The sequence below is a fragment of the Taurulus bubalis genome (genome assembly GCF_910589615.1).
Source record: "Taurulus bubalis genome assembly, chromosome: 2".
In the NCBI taxonomy this organism is placed as follows: Eukaryota; Metazoa; Chordata; class Actinopteri; order Perciformes; family Cottidae; genus Taurulus; species Taurulus bubalis.
Window position 1 is genome coordinate 35,125,792 of NC_136590.1, and position 17,722 is coordinate 35,143,513.

Genomic DNA, 17,722 nt, shown 5'->3' on the forward strand with positions numbered 1-17,722 from the left:
CGCCGCCAAGAAACCTCTCGCTACACTGGAACAAGCTGACGTTTTATGTGAAGGAAGAGAGCTGAAGGGAGTTGAATCCAATTCTACATAAAAGTCTATATAGAATTGAATCTAATTCTAAGGAATTCTATATAGAATTGAATCTAATGCTATATCGAATTAGATTCCATTCGATATAGAATTAGATTAAATTCTATATAGAATTCTATCTAGAGTTGAATTCAATTCTAAATAGAATTCTATATAGAGTTGAATTCAAATCTATAGAATTCTATATAGAGTTGAAATCAATTCTATATAGAATTTAATCCAATTCTAGTATTTCTGAGTAGAATAGAAAATACTCTGAATTATTAACTCTGAGGCAAGAGTAGATTTTATTCTATTTAGACTGGGAACAAATGTTATAATTTTTTTTCAATTTGAGTCAAATTTACTGTGTAAATTGCCCCAAAAAATCTGGTCTGTGAGTCGATTTGAAATGTATTGGCAATACATGCGAGGAACAAACTGGGGCTGATCAGTGCATAAAATGATGTAAATCCATGTTCTCTCTTTTTCCTCTCCGTGACAGATCAGATGACCTGAGCTGGCTGCAGATGTCCCAGTCTAGACTTTCCTCAAATCTTCTACTCAACATGTCTTCTGTACAATGTTGACATGCAGCCAGAACGCCATTCGTCTGTCTCTTCGTCAACACCTCTCTCACTGAGGACAACGTTTGGAGAGCTGGATTAAAGTGTTCGATTCTGAAGAGACGGACTTCACACAGTCACACAGTGAAATGTATATTTACACGGTTGAAGCATTAGATTTAAACTGTGCGTCATATACTCAGTGTTCATGCGAGGGGGGCTCCACCATGCAAACAACAGATACCTCAGACAGATGCAGCTTTTGGGACTTTTCTAATCTTTATTTTTTTTTTTCTTCTTTCTATTATTTCTTTAGAGTTGTTTATTTCATTCATGGCTTTATGTCTTAAGGAATATTTCAGTGACAGACCAGATACATGATGCTTCAGTATATGTTCTCTACTGTTCATCTTTAAAAGGCGGTGTACAATGCCTGGGGCTGCTGGAAAAACACAAGTGGCCTTAATGCCCACTGCGGCCATGTACGTGGTCCGGTCGGTGAGTCGGAGGGGGGATTATGAGCACAGAGGGTGAGTGCTCAGCTCTTTGAAGCAGAGATGCTGAAATAGGCAACGTAACAAAACACACCAACAGGGAACAATAGGCCTTCGACAAACAGCACACAAATGCAGTGTTACAAAACCTTCACAAAAGAAATGCTGCGTTTTCCCCTCTGTCTCTGTGCCGGTCTATCACTGTCTTTACTTCACACCATTTAGATCATCTACATCATAATATAATACATGTTCTGGATAATGAATTCAGAAGTCAGTAATGGAAAAATATGTTTTGGTCAATTGAACAAATTCAGTACCTGACAGACTAAAGTTCTTCAACAAATTCATGCAGAGAATTAATATTAAAAAACAACATTGATAAATGTATATTGTCATTGTCATGTTGCCTTCCACTCTTGAAGCTAAATGTAAAATACTTTTCCTCTCTCCGCTCATGTCCCTCGCAGTAGGGCACACTGTCTGCCCTAATATTCCTACAACCTCATCTCTTGGAGTATTGCATTTACAGCAACATACTGTTAAGTAATAGCTTAAAGTGTTAATGTAAGGAACATCTTTAAGCCTTACTTTGCACCCACACACATTGTTACAATAAGTCATATCGCATATGTTGTGTATCAGCTTTATTCTCCAAAGGATTTAAAGTGAAAGATGTTATTTGCCTCTCAGTCACAGTGCTCTCAGTCTTCTGGCTTTGTTATCAATGCAAAGTGAACCCTGATGCCCAGGGAGAAATAACAGGGATGTAATTGTCATTTAAACATTTTTGTCTATTTTGTTTGAATTTGTTCATGCATTAAAAAAATCTCAGGGCACAATGGTATCGTCTCTTTTTGCATTCATTATCTTATCAGTGTTGGAGCATATTTACTCAAGCTGGACGTGTGATGTTTCTGCCATCTATCACCCAGCTTTTCAAAGATTTACCTTTTTAAAGTGTCTTTTTGCCTTTTGTAGTGAACAGTATAGAGCAACAAGACATAAGTAGAGTGAGAGAGGGGTAACACCATGGCTGGATTTATGACTTTGCATCTTAGATCACTGGTACAGCAGGTCAACCAATGTGCTTAGTTTGAGCTTTTTTTTGCAGCAGTTCCATTTCAATCAGAATAAACTCCACACCCACTCTGGTGGATGGCTCATAAAAAAAGAAAAAGAAGATCTTACATTATAGGGGTGAGAAATATATCATGCGACCCTCATCCACTTCACCCTCCTCTTCCTCACAGACACAGACAGATGTGAGGAGGGTTCAGTAATCCTAATGGGGTTTCAGACCTGAAAGATCTACTTTGGGTCTTTTCTGGAAGTGTTACATAATTTAGAATCAGTTGATAAACTGTGCAAACCCTCTATAAAGTGTTACTATGTCTATTGACCATGCAGGAGCAGGTCCTGTCCTTTATGGACAGTCGAGACACTGTGGATGTGTCTGTTTTGTGCCCGACAGAGAAAGCATTTCTTTTGAGTGCTTTTAAGGCTATTGAATTGGCAACATGCTGGATTTCTCTTCAGTGCAACCTCTTAACGGCACCCAAAGATCTTCACTCTGTGGCTCACTGTTGCTAAATCTGTTTTAAGCTGTCCATTAATAAAGCCTGAGATGATCAGCACAAGACCCTCACTTGCATCTTTAATTCGGTCTGTGCTCAAATGCATTGATGACTCCTGCTGGTCAGATTCAGTCAAAGCCTTTTCCTCTTTGCTCTCTTAAGGAACAGTCTGTCTTAAGGCAGCCTGGGTTTCCTTTAACAGAGCATCTCCGTGTGCATTGTAACGCTGCCGCCTGTTGGCCCTGTACAGCTCCAGCCTCTTCTCCTCAGCCTGGGGGTCCTCCAGCACTCCCTCCCATCTCAGGCTCTCCCTGGCCTGGGCGCTGAGCAGACCAATGCCACTGGTTTTGTTTGTAGCTGTCAGCAGGGCTGGTGAATCCTTGGGGTGTTTTTTACTCCTCCGGCCGCTGCCAGCAAGTCGTTCCCTATTCTTTTGACTGGATGCTCGGAGCTCGGGCAGCTGGCCTCGAGGCTGTGACACGGCCGAGGTCTCAGGGGGCAAAGATACAGCCTGAGGTTTCTCTGTAGGGGAGGAACAGAAACATGTATAGGGTCATGCTCACTGCCAAACAAAGCTCAGGGTTTAGATTACTAATGAGTCCCTCTGGAGCTGGAAGGCTGGTGGCTTGGTTTACAGTGATGAGCTGTAATAAGCCAGTGTGGGGAAGCGACACTGGGGGCCTGTTCTGTGTTGACCTATTCAACCCAAGAGCATCCGCCACACCACCACACAGTCCTCGGTTCAGTCTGTGCTCCACAAGTCTGTAGTATGACTAATTATAAAGGCATGCTGTGAGCAAAATCTTGGGGCTAAAAGGTTTTTCATTATGTGTATTAATATATATTTCATGGTCTGCTTTTAGAGAATCTGCATTATTAAAGAATGTGGCACAACAACATTGTATTTACTACTTATTATTATTATTATTATTATTATTATTATTATTATTATTATTATTATACTTTTACAGACCATTACACTGTCCTGTTAAGGGCAATAAGTAAATAGTTACTCATAGTGACAAACCCAGATACATATGTATCATCCGGTTTTACACTTATTGTGAGTTTTAGCTTGTTTTTGGTTTTCTAGCCCAACTCTTTACTCTTTTCTTTCACTCTCAATGCTCTTATAGTTTTGTAAAATCATGGATTTGTACATAAGATATCATGTGAATTGTTGTTTGAGACTATGAGAATATGAATGAAAATGTGTCATTAAGTGCTATTTAGGACAGCAACTATAGGCTGATTATTATTTTCATTATTGATACATCTGTTTATTTCTTGATCAATCAATGAACCCTAACCCTAACCCTATATGAATCACTAATAATTTCAGTATCTCAAAATATATATATATATATATATTTTTTTTTTACTTTTCACCGGTGGTAACCGTTAGAGTATTTCCATGTTATGCTTGTTTAAGACTTCTTCATTACTTTTGAGGGGCAAACATTGTGCTTCTTTCTCTACTTCATCTGTTTGACAGCTGTAGTTTCTGGTTTTATTAAATTGAACATCGGTTATAAAATATGATGCTTTGTTACAGATAAACTACCCAACTGTGACTAAAGAATTAGCTCCACCTCCACCAAATACAACATCAGTGATCAGTAAAGCATTAGCAATAATAAAGCAGTAATACAATGGTACATTGACTGTGGCCCTTTTCCTAAACAATGAGTACTTATACTTTAGAAAATGTACATACTATAATTAGATTGAAAATGTTTTAATATTTTCATTTTGAATGCAGGAATTTGACTTGTAATGTGTTATTTTCTATAGGTGTAGTACTTGTAATCAATGGATATAAATACTTCTTCCAACACGATCCACTGGGTTTACCTGTATTTTCTGTGGTGGAAGCAGTTACTTTCTTCTTTTTCTTCTTCTTGCTCTTCTTTGTGTTGCCAGAGCTCCTGGGTGGCTGCAGCAGCTGTTTGTCTTCCGGCATGTTGGAGTCTGGACACACAGAACTGAGGATGCGCGGCTCAACAAGTTCACCGAGTCTGAGAACGATTGTGCCGAAACATAAAAGGCTTCTCAGATAAATGATGAAAGACCATTAACGTGAGACATATACGGTATATTTTAAGACTAGTGTGAACTTCACAAACAAATGTAACGCGAAGCAAATGCTGAGCACAGAGAGCTGGAAACTTGTGAAGCAGCTTTAGTCCCGTGGTATGAAATACGTTTGTAAGTTGCGCAGCAAGGCTGAAGAAAGTGGACAAATGCCGAGATGCTACATCGCTAACTACAAATGGTTACATCTTCACCCTCGGCTACGGTATGTCGATTTTGTTCCGGGACAAGCATCTCCACGATCACGTGTCGCTGCTTGCGACGCGTCTCCATGTCAACAGGACACACCTTCTCAAAAAGGACACGTGTGTATGCAAACGTTGTGCATGTCCTGGTTGATTTCAGACAAAACTATTGTCTCTCTTCATTAATTTAAGATGTAATGTCTAGAAACGGATAAAAGAAAAAAAGAAAACCACAATAAAAAAGCCGGATCTATGACAGAAGTGGACTTGAGCAATTGCGAAGCAGTCTAATGTTTGAAAACATCATAACAGCCTTTGTGATTTTATAATATATCTCTCCACCCGATGGCGAAGCAAATGATTGATCCCGACGTGATTTGAACACGCAACCTTCTGATCTGGAGTCAGACGCGCTACCGTTGCGCCACGAGATCCTATATTACGTCACAGAAATAAGACATGAATATATAAGCACTGAAAAACAAAAGAATATAGAGCTAAACAAAGATAGGTAAGCACAAAAACCATGAACCATAATGTAGCTCTATACAGCATAACATTTGGCGCCGCTATGGAACATCTAATGATATAAGTGTAAGTTTTCCAAATGATCACACCGCATCACTGAGTTGCAGTAACTCATAGTAATTAAGTAGATATTGCTATTAATCACAGGCTTACCTAAGTTGTGGACTTACATTTCTACAAAATGTGGTCCATTATGTCTTTGCATTATGTAATTTGGAGTCTAAAGCGGATGGCTGTGAGTTCCCCTCCCTTCTCATCCTTTGTATTTTCTATACATGTTTTTTATCTATACTTTTTGGCTGTCTAGTTATAGCGAGCTTGTTCTTGGTTGGTCATCAGTAACTGGGGATAAATAACAAGTGATGTTTAGGTCCCCCACTTCCGGGACAACTCAACAGACACTGAAGCCCTCTAGTGGGCATCAAACAAACTCCATCCATCTGAACTGAACATTTCCACTGCACGCTTCCTGTCCACAGTGACACGACATTTCAATACAAGCAAGCACACATGATCATCAAATTAAACCAGAGAAGTGTGGTGAGCTGTTGGTCTAAACTATTTTAAGGCCTTAGATTCATTTTGGCAGTGGTCCATCATGAGTTCTTTGAGTGAGCTGGACAGAAGAAAACTGACCTTGAACTAAAGCCACAATAATAAAGAACAACGAAGAGACGATTGCAGGCCACAAGTAAAAATATATATTTAGCTTCTATTATATTTCAGTATTCTTGTGAATCAGTTAGGGTCTGCAAAAGTTCAAAATGAGACTGTGCAACTTAGATAGAAACAATTCAGTACTATTTTACAAATGTTGTAAACTCATAAGCAATTAAAACAGATGCACTGTAGCTCTACTTACTACACTTGAAACAACTTTAGCCTATACAGTAGGCTATGGTGGCTAATATTGTTTGATACATATTGTTTAACTGACTTAATTTAACAGTTCCCTGTTTACTGGTTTAGAGTTCCATAGTCTCACTTAATTCATATGTAAAACTGCAATCATGTATTTGATGGCCACATGGGTGCAGCAGAAACTGTCTTTAATGCAACAGTGAAAGTTGCCACGGAGCAACTTCAGCCTACATTTGGAGATGAACGGGATAAATAACTTTCTGGGTCACTATACCATCAACCCTTTTTGCAAAGAAGTAGTCAAGTGATCCATAACATAAAAATATTAATTATTAAAAGGAAATGTCATGCTAAATATATCACCCTCATTTTAGAAGTGTTGCTAAATATTGTGCTGTCTTGTAATCTCTGGTAATACCTGTATCACATGAAATACAAATAAATCCTCTGAAACTAATCAGTATTTGTTTAAGTGAAAGAACAGCTAATGTGTGTTATACTGATCCTGTTTTCACAAATGGCATCAAGTTCACGGAACTTGATGCCATTTGTGAAAACATGTCTGTTTAAATCGTTACATGGGGTTTTCGTATGTCGCCTCTAACATCCACAGCACGCAGCCTGGTATTTCCTAGGGAGTTTCCATCCTATTCCTGTCCAATAGAACCATGTCCTATCCCCCCACTGCTTCCTCAGTACAAAGTCACATGCATGTACACCGACATGATTTTTTATGAAGTAAAAAAATCTGGCCATTTGACATTACTTTTAAAGTATACGCAATGTAACCTTTCTAATAATTTGGAAACTAAACTTGGTTGCTGTGTTTGGTCAGCTATTAAAACACACACCCATCAGCGCTATGAATAGTCTCAACCTCTGAGCTCAAACAAGTCTGTCCTGCTTCTGCATTTCCACCCCTCATATATGAGCTTTTCCAGTAAGAATTACAGGAAGAAAAAAACAAATAATGGTGCTGAGTCAGAGAGGACACGTATCATTTATCTATGCAGTAGTGACAAAGTTCACAGTGAGATGCATTTAGACATAATACACGTGTTTTTTTAGGGCCTCAGGTTACTGTACAAGTGACAGAACATCGCAAAAACAAAATCATGTCACATGTTTGTACAAGTAAAACACAAAACATATGTACACCCATTCTAACTCTTCACACGACCTTTGACCCACAATTCAGTTTTCATGTGTTTTGAACTGTGCCCTTTGAGAGCCCCTGATGGGGACTCCTTCATCTGGTGCAGACATTATTATGACACACACAGATCTTGAGTTGGCACCTGCTTTTTCACCAACAGTTTCTGCAAACACGCCAAATTACGGTTTGTTTGGAGGGGACTTGTATTTTAAAGCCTTAGAAAAATTTTAATCCAATCAGGGTGAATGTGAAACTGGAAGGATCGACAGCATCCACATCAGTCAGACTGATGTTTTTTTTACTATGTCACATTCAAAATCTCTTATATTCAGTGACAAAAAAATCTGTTGTTATAAAACAGGAAGGGGAATGAGACAGCGGGTTTGGTTTGGTCTTCTGAAGATTTGCTGTGTGAGCTCAGTGTGTCAGGTGACAGTAGAAAAGCAGCTTCTCAAACTGCAGCAACCTTAAAGCAGAGTGACAAGCTCAGCTTCACATGACAGAACAAACGAGGCTGGCCCATGTGCAAGTGTCAACACGTGCATCTTGACCTGCTGACCAGCTGTCTTAACACAGCACTTTCTCAAACTGAAAACTTAACAGCTGCTTTGTCACAAAACTCATCCTGAATCTATCAAATGTTGACATTTCATGTGTCATTTCTGTGTTCTACCCGAGTCTTTCAAAGACAGCTTAGTCAGAAGCAGAGTAGCATTTCAGCTGCACATGTAAAGTTGACATCATTCAGGTTTCTGAACATACCCAGATTCATTTGTTTTGGGACACTGCTCAAATTAATTAAACGCATCAATTCATAAATATGCAACAAGATGCTGACTCAGAGGGCCTCACCTTGGCTATGTAACTTTTAAAAGACAAACTACAGTCTCTCTTTTACAAATGAGACGTTCAGTTAATAAGTTAACAGGGATGTTGAGACTATACCGCCTTCCTTGGTCTGGTATGACCAGTAGCTAGTGGTTAGTAAATTTAGTAGTGAAGCTAGTTATTTTAGGAGGAACATTATCTCCCTTTTAAAGAGCGTCTCTCACATTTAACCCTGAACACTGATCTGCTAATAATGATCTTTGTTATTATTATTATTATTATTATTATATAAATAATAGTAATAGTACTATAATAGTATAATAGTATTATTAGCAGGTTGATCTGCTGCCTACTGTGGGCTGCACGCAGCGTGGACACGTCAGAGCCGTGCAGATTCTGACGCCCGCTTCTCGTGGCTGCTACGTCATTACGCTGCCAGCTGATCGGAGTGGGAAGCCGGTGTGCGTCTGAGTTGGGAGTGTGTGTATTTGAGGGAGAGAGAGAGAGAGAGAGTGAGAGAGAGAGAGAGAGAGAGAGAGAGAGAGAGAGAGAGAGAGAGAGAGAGAGAGAGAGAGAGGGAGGGAGGACTGGGGCAGGAGTTGTGTAAAAGGGCTGAAGTCCTGCGCTGCGTCCTCCACTGCCGCTGCGCTGCTCAGAAAGTAGGCTCCCTACCGAAGCCGTGACACGATTTAAGGTTTTATATCCTTAACAACTCAACATCCACGTTTTCCACGACACACCCTGGTGAAGGTCCGGACTCCGCCGCAGCAGTGGCCGGGCAGCCTGAACTCCGCTGGACCGTCCAGATGGGTTGGTCGAGCAGGAGCGACCCGGCCGGTGGTCAAGGTGGGGCGCGTTTACTGCTGCGAGGCTGTCTGCGTGTTTCTGCTGGCTAAACGCTTCTTCCTGCCAGTCTCATTTCGCCTGTAGCGGCTTGATGACCCAGTTTTCGTTGAAACGGCAACTGGGAAACAAGTCCTTAACATTATTCAAGTAAAATTCCCCTCCTCAGGTCTGATTTCTGGTTCACAGCTGCATCTTTCTGCGTGTGTTTGCGTCGTCAGATCATGGAGGACATAAAATTGGTGTTATAGGAGTTCTGGTTTAAGGCCTGTCTATGTGTCATGTCTCATATCGTTCAGGCCCACTGACACAGAGGACCTGGTATGAATTATGGGCACCTTAGAAATGTGACCACAGCCTCCCAGCTCAACATTTAATCAACATTTAAATGATTGAGGTATTGGTAATATGCTGCATGGAATATCTGCACATGCTGGCTGATAGCAGCTAAAATAATGCTTGAAATGTGTTAAAAAGTCAGAATTGTGTCTAAATTAACACAGACATCATGTTATCAGTGCGTAAAGATTTACAGATGTCTTATTACATTGTCCTCCACATAATTGATGTAGTCATGTGAGCACGTAACAGGGAAAGGTTGTATGATAGGCTGAAGGGTGAAGTCTGCATTCATGTCGTCCAAACATGTCAGAAAGTGTCAGCGATCAAAGCCCTTTCAAATTTGCTGAGTTCATTGTAGGCCGGGGGAAAAGCCTGTGCTAAAGTAGGGGATAGGTGAATACCAGGAAGGTAACTAGGGCCGAGGCGTTCTTCAGAAATGCAGTGACACCAGCTGGCAGATCTTTCTTCAAATGAAAGATAAACTCAAGTATATTATGTTTGTAAGGACCAGTGAAACAGACTTAAAGCAGGTGATGTAACAAAGTATGTAGGCCTCCTTGTCCTCTCAACTCATTTATATACAATGTATTTATAGTATTTTACACTTCTATAAATCCTTTTAAAAGCAACGTGCAGTAATCTTTCTCTGAGATAATGGTCAGGAGAGGAAAGCTTACTGTCGTGTACGATGGAGCCTGTCTTACATAATTGTACAGCTAGAGTTCAGTGTGCTGATCGGAATGCGCAATAGGCTGTGTCACAAGCTGCATTTGTGCCATTGCAACCCGGAGTGTGACATAAGCCACCCTATCGATGAGGATCACATGGCAATTACAGGGTGTCAGTTAAAAAGCATCTTCCCTGCACGTGTTGTTTGCCTTGCATCCAGGCACAAATATGCAACCTTCCCTGTGCCGTTTTATTGCCTACATTTGCAGAAGTGTAGCCGTCTTGCTCAACTTGGGTTACACCCTTCATTCCTTTTGCGTGCCTTGTCAAGGGAGGATGGGGCAAGAAGGTATGTGTTATGAAGGTTTATTTAGCCAGTTCTTTCAAACAAAATGGCACAGACTGCCCGAGGACAGGCTCACGGACCTCATACCGCACGCTACCATCTCCCAGGATGTCGTGAATTCAGAATGGCATTCAGCTGTTACTCCTAGCAAGTAACACCACCCACACCCTTTATTTGTACTAATCTCAGGGTTAAAGTCAGATAGTCCTGCAAAACAACCAGCAGCAGAGCACAAGAAGAGGCTCCCTGCACTATGATCAGTGTGTTGCCAAAGCCACCGCCCTTTCCCTGTCTTTGTCCCGATTCCCAGTCTAAAATGATCAGTCATATTGCAGACTACAATCTGGGGCAGTAAACGCTCTCCAACCGCACCACACCCACAGCAGAGGAATGCACCTGGAGTAATATATGAAAAACGTTTAATTATCACGTTTCCATTCACAGGGCTGTAGCAGCAGAATGCAAATCTGCAACTCTTGCCATTTCACGTGATACTTCTGCAATTCTTCACATATTTCCTTGCGCAGTTTCAGTGCCGAAGGTCAGACGAAAGAGGTACCTTATCTTGTCGCCTTATTTAGGATTTCCCCCCACAACAGCATTGTGCATTGGGCTCGAAGCATGGACAGAGGTTTGACCCACTCTCCATCATAACGGCCATCTTTGTTTCTGTTCTCCATCTTCAACAGACATGCACTGCTTCTACCTGTTTGCATCTCATCTGTTTTTTATTATTCATTTTTTTCCATAATATTCAAGCTTTCTAGATGAATAAATCTGCTCTTGCGTTTGCTACTGGGGCTCAGTGAGGTCGATAATTCCCTTTATTGCATTGTGTGCATGGTTCGTTCACACCCTCCTGTGTGCATGCCATCATACCTGTTTCTCTCTGACACGCACATCCTGCTCGCCCAACACCAGTGTGTCGTTCCTCTTTCTTATTCTCCCTGAGAATGCACGTCGCGGATAAGCTCGGTCTTTTGTGTATCAGACTGTGTGTTATCTCCTCTTACACCGTAGCCCCATGTATAAAAGCCTGTCTCAAGGCCGTCCACACAGGCTGTCAATGGGCTCAGTCTGACTCGGAGAAGGCCAGAGAAAGGAAGAGAAGGAGAGGGGGAGGTAGAAAAAGAGAAAAGGCAGAGGGGAGGTGAGGGTGAACCTGACGGTGGAGCCACGTCTGCCTCGTCTGGTGCAGACCAGATGTAGTCGAGTTGGTAGAGGAGACGGGGGAAGGAAAGCGGGATGGAAAAGGAGGAGTGGAAAAGACTGTTTCAGCCCACAGCAGCCGGGTGGAATTTTTAACATACGCAGCTGGAATGTCAGGAATGCAGGACAGTCTGATCTGACCAAGAGCGAGAGAGAGCGAGAGGGGGAGAGACAGACAAGACAGGAAAGCTCCAAAAAGAAGAGGAAGAAGAGATATGGGAAAGAGTGGCACAGCAACACTGCCCGTCATTGTGAACATAAAGATACAGAGTCACTGTTTGTGGAAGGATTGGCACGCTATGGAACAAATAACGTATTCAGTTTGAGGTTGTAGCAGCCGTAGTCGTCAGTGATGACCGTCAGTGGTCCTGTGTGTAGCCCGAGGACTTGTACTGGACGTCCTCCTCCCTGAATTCATTCAGACCAACACCCGCGGGAGCGTATTTGCGTGAGGGAGAGTAGTCCACTTTATAATACTGATGGGATGATTTTTTTTTTTTTACAATTTACACGACATGACGTTCTGTCGGTCAACCTATAATGTCTCAACCTTTGGATGGATTGTGGTTCACAGATTAATGTCCCCCTCTGGATGAATAGTACCAACATTGATGATCTTTTTTTAAGGTCAACATTTTGCCCAACACTATACTTTAGTTTATGAGCCTACTGTCTTTCCCATCAGCCTCTGGTTGATACAGCGATACAGCAAATATTAGCATGCAAAGACGTTAAACTAAGATGGTAAACATTGTCCCTGCTAAACATCAGCATATTATCATTACCATTGTGAGCATGATAGCATGTTGACAATAGCATTGTGTAGTCTGAAGAAATGTTAGACAGCAATAAAAACCCTTCCAACGGTGTGCAGATTTATATGTACTTATTCTGGTGGATATCCCTCTGATCCAGCACACATCCAACACTGTACATGCATGTCTTTATCATCACTACTTGTCTAACATTAGCATTTAGCTCATATCATACTGTCTAAACGGCCTCACCTTGTTTCCTTGTGGCCAACCATGGTACTGCAAACATCCTATTTCTTTCGTTGACCAACATTTCAAAAGTCTTTTTTGTTTTTCAAACTGAGAACCGGACGCTTTGAGTGGCACTAACAGTTAAATCATTACTCTTTGATTAATTCATTTTAATATTTGTAAAACTTTTCAAACCCTTACCCTTAGCATTTCATTGTGGGATGAGGTGACACGTGTGCAGTGGGTCACAAAAAGAGGAAGCAAACCAGGAAAAGACAAAACTTTATTATAATAGTGCTTTACGTACTAGTGAGGAACTGCCACATAGCGGCTCAAAGTGTGTGGCACCGGCCAAGTTTGAGTTCCGATGAACGTTGCCTTTTAATTAAACAAACGTAACTATTTACAAAAGATAAGCATGAAGTGTGGAGGTTAGCTGCATCAGTATTGTAAAGCAGCAAAAGTGTGAAAGCAAGCAAACCCTGGAGATGTGGGGAGAGAGCAGGCTGGCTGACGAGCCTCGGCTTTGCCTGCAGACTCCAGCAAGAGGAGAGCTGAAATCCCACAGGGGCAGCAACTTTCATGGGAATTACGAGCGCCATTTTGTATTACAGTTATCAGTTACAGGACCCCATAAACTAACACAAAATAAATTAAAAGGAAATGGAAGAAAAGAAGAACGCAATAGTAGATTTGATTGGATACGTTTGTCACTGAGTCACAAGTCAGAACAGGTTCTGCACGCTGACTCACACCGACATTTGTCATGTCATGAGGAAAATGTCGCCAGTGTTTTTCCCCGTAGAGCCCATGTATTCTTTATATTGATGCCATGTATATGTCTCGATAGAAATTACTCTCTGGTTTTCTCAGGATGATTCTGAAGTCAAATCCAAACGAGACAAATTGATTTGTCCCTGCAGCGTTGTCTGAATAATGTGCATATAAGTATTGCACTTACTGTGCACAGGCTTCTGGCCGTTGGACACTCAAATACCTAAGATTATTCTGGTTCTCCTTACTGCAGGAATGTACAGCATGTGTTACTCATCGTCAACCAGATGAAGTGGAGCAAGTCCTCAATATCACAAGATTACATTCTTTGAAGGCAGAAAAAGCACGGATCTGCTTTAGCTTTTGGTGAGGTCAGATTTGTGTTTTAGCAAACAATATGACGAACAGTGGAGAAACAACAGAGCCAGATTATACCGCGAGGCAAAGTAAAAGGGCTTCTCACAGCTATAGATTTATTACGGCATTTAGATTTAACAAATATTGAATTATGCTGCTATTCTAACTCATTGTAGCCCGAAATCTGTTAGAAAATACCCTCAAAGCACTCGCAACACAACTGTATACTACTCACTGTGTACTTCTACTTCAGAGAACAACGTCGTATAACTACTTTTACTGGACAGATACATGTTACTGGTCACATTGCAGATTAGTTTAATGTGTTGTAACATTTGCTAATTAGTATAGCACCAAGTATAGCTGATGGGATGTTATTAGTTTTACAAGTATTTGGTCTTAAACTGGCTACTAATTATACATATAGTGGCTTAAATTTAGACACAATTCAACGTATATATATATTTAATTATCTTTTATATGTGAACATTTTTCACACGTTTTTCAGTCATTTCCAGATTAAGCAGCTAACTAGCTACTCTATCCTACTAGCTACGTCTATCTTTTTCTATTTTTTCACATGTAAATTTGCAACTTATAGTCAGACACTAAACAAAGTGTGTTTTAAGCGCTTACAGGCTTCAACATGCAGAAAACAGGTGTCGCTACAGGTTTTCTCTCTGGGGAACACCAGAACATTCACTCTATTAATTAAGACTTCAACACTAATAGTTGTCATGACTTCTGAAAGGATTCCAGGAGCTCTGCTTTCATGTAGTGGCCGTCTACTCCTCTTCTTCAGCCTCTCACTCATGCTTTTGTAACCACGGTAACTGGGGGGGGAAGAGGCCGACTTGTAATATTGAGCATCATAAGAAGAGAATATCTAAGATTTTTCTTGCTGGCACTGTGTAACGCTGTGTGTATCCCTTCTGGTAATCTGAGGCGTGATCTTGTGTGCATCTCTCCAGTCCTTCTTACATTACAGCTCATTGCGCCCACTTACTCACAGCTGATCGCACACTCGACCGTGGTTCGACTGCACCCACTTACTGTACGTGTGTGTGTGTGCCTGGCTGCAGGCCGCCTCATACCCACGCTATACCGGAGCCTGGAGTTTAGAGGGAAGTTAAAATGATCTATTCTTCTCATTCTGCAGGAATATGTGGACCTAAAGCCGACGGAGGAAGGAGAAGGAGTCGCCGTTTGGGCCTTTCAAGCCGGCTGTCCGTCACTCCGGCCCGGTTCCAACTCTCACGCTCTCTGGCTGGCTCCCAAGGCTCCCTCACACTTGGCCCCAAATGGCTGACACAGAGCAGTTCTTCACTGGCAAGCTTTATGTTCCCCTACACATGCTAAAGCTGCCAGCTGAAGAACTGCTCTGGTCAGCCCTGCCCCGGATGACTCGAGAAGAGGAAGCGGATGGGGGTTGCTGAAAGTAGACTGAGGAAGAAGTGTTTCTCACGCTGACCGGGCCAGTGTGTATGATCCTGTTTTAAACAAATGTAAGGTGTATTTTATTTTAGGCAATAGAGAATGTTTATTTTGTGGTCTTTTCCCCTTCACAACAACCTGCTTACATTTTGTCATGACGTTTTGGTTTCTTACAGCGAAGAACAAATTATTTTCTCAGACTATTTAGTTTTTTTGTTGTGGAAAGAACTGCACACTATGAACAATGAAACTCATACCAGCTCTGAAGGCTCTAGAGATTTAGATTTATGCAAAAATGTGTCACAAACATTCCTTTTACCTTTTAAAGTCTCTGGTGATCCCATTAAAGGACAGCAGTAAAGATCAGAGTAAATTGAGATGTTCTTTAATGTAAGTGTCCTCAGATTTGCAAAAAAAAAGTGTTGTTTGTTCTCACATTAACAAGCCAGTAATTAAGTTGACATTTAGTCAGGACTGAATTAATCCATTTAGATTGTTGTTGCATTAAAGAAGTGAAAACAGAGGGTGAACATTTTTTTTCAGCGGGTAAATATATCACCGGCTGCTTCAATGGATTCCAACTTTACTCATTCGATGTGAAATAGTCTTAACTGATTAATATCCACTGCAATGCTTTTACTTTATTTATTTGGCATGAGCATCAGGTTAATTGATTAACTATATTACTGTAATATGAATTGGTTTAATAAAGAAAGCATTTTGTTTCAATTATGTGTTGTCAATTAATCATAAAATAGCCTTATGTCATGTAAAGTGCTCGTGATTTTGTCGTGCATTGTGCATTCAGCTTGTTTGTTTATAGCCCTGCTTGAACTTTGTTGGTTTGCACCGCCAAGAATAAACACCAGATACATCAGGAAACTGAATAGATAATAGTTTGAGTATTTTGTTTACACTGACTATTAGGAAATCCTATGGAAAAAAAATGGGAAATAATCAGAAACTGGAGTGTTGCTGCAATTTTTAACCTACATTTTCACAGTCTTGGTGCACAAAGTTCACCACTAGATGGCGTGATAATACGTGCAAAACTAAGGTTGAAAGATGGCTGAGGGCGCCATGTAGCAAGATGTGACGTCACATAATGTGTATTAACATATTACATATGTGGTGAGATAGTTTTAGTAAAATGGGATTTCATTATCCCATTTATTAGTATTGTCTCTGATTGTAAGTGGTGGAATAAGTATTAATATTCCATTGTACATATAAAAGTACATCAAGTATTATCAGAAAAATGAAGCATCAAAAGTTAAAGTATTATATTATAGAGAATGTCCTATTGAGTTCTATATTATATTGCATTAATTTGGTTGACACATTTAACATATTTTATTGGAATATTATTACAGATTTTCCAGTCGTGCAACTACAAGTGTATTTAATCAACTAGTATACATTTGAGGTATATTATATTGCAATTACTCATAGTATAGTATATCCTTTTGTGCAACTTTATATTCCCACAACATTTAAGATAGCAATATTATATATTCGTTTTTTATTTATGCATTCATATTTTAAACAACATATGATGATTCTATAAAGTATGATGTTGTATTTTAAACCCAATATTTTGCCTTGACCCCACCTTGACCAACAATCAAATGCTTGTTACATATGATCAATAACATTCATCTGATACTGTAACACTTACTTGCATTATGAAGATTTTTACTCAAGTACATTTGGAAAATATATACTTTTACGTAAAATGGGGATCTGAATCCTTTCTTCACTACTGATATTTTTCAAAAGGTAATATGTTTGTTATTTAAAATCGTAATCTGCAATAACTAGAGCTGACAAATAATATAGTGGTAAGTATAGGTAGTATAACATAGAAATAGGCTTATACGTCAAGTACAAGTAGCCTGAATTGACTCAGCTATAACCAAATATGTGTGGACAAAGAAAGATTAAAGGAGAGAGTGGGTTTAATCGGGGCACCTTAAAGTTTGGATATCTTGGACAAATAGCTGTAAAATGTCCGAATCAAACAGGTAATGTTTATGAGACAGAGTTACACAGGTGGACCTCGGTCGGCGTACATGTTTTGAGAGACTTGTGGTTCATGTGGTTCACTTTACGCTCTCCCCATCTCTCTCTTTCCCCGTCACACACACTGTGCGGTGTCCTACATGCTGATCCAGCGGATGCTACCTCGCACAAATGGAAAGCTTTTACGCACCGCGCGTGTTCAGTTCAAAAGAGGTTTAATTGCTGTTTTTGCATTGTCACACGCCTCGCCTGGTGCATAAGTAGGGAACACTGGGAATGAGCTGTGGAGATGTAAGGGATGCGGTAATACTTCACTACATAATAGAGAAAGGGAGGAGGGGAGGGGGGTAAAAGGCAAGGAGTACGTCCGGACGCTCAACGC

General features: G+C 40.6%; 1 protein-coding gene across 1 annotated transcript in view; it reads left to right on the forward strand.

Moving 5' to 3' along the window:
- The window catches only part of LOC306753951 (apoptosis-inducing factor 3-like), a gene marked incomplete at both ends in the record, with an annotated part of 10,708 nt that extends 10,049 nt beyond the window's left edge, over window positions 1-659 (forward strand). The window contains one exon of the mRNA XM_079237864.1: window positions 575-659. Within this exon, the coding sequence (XP_079093990.1) occupies window positions 575-659 (85 nt within the window). The remainder of the gene's footprint in view (window positions 1-574) is intronic.
- Between the last annotated feature and the right edge of the window lie 17,063 nt (window positions 660-17,722).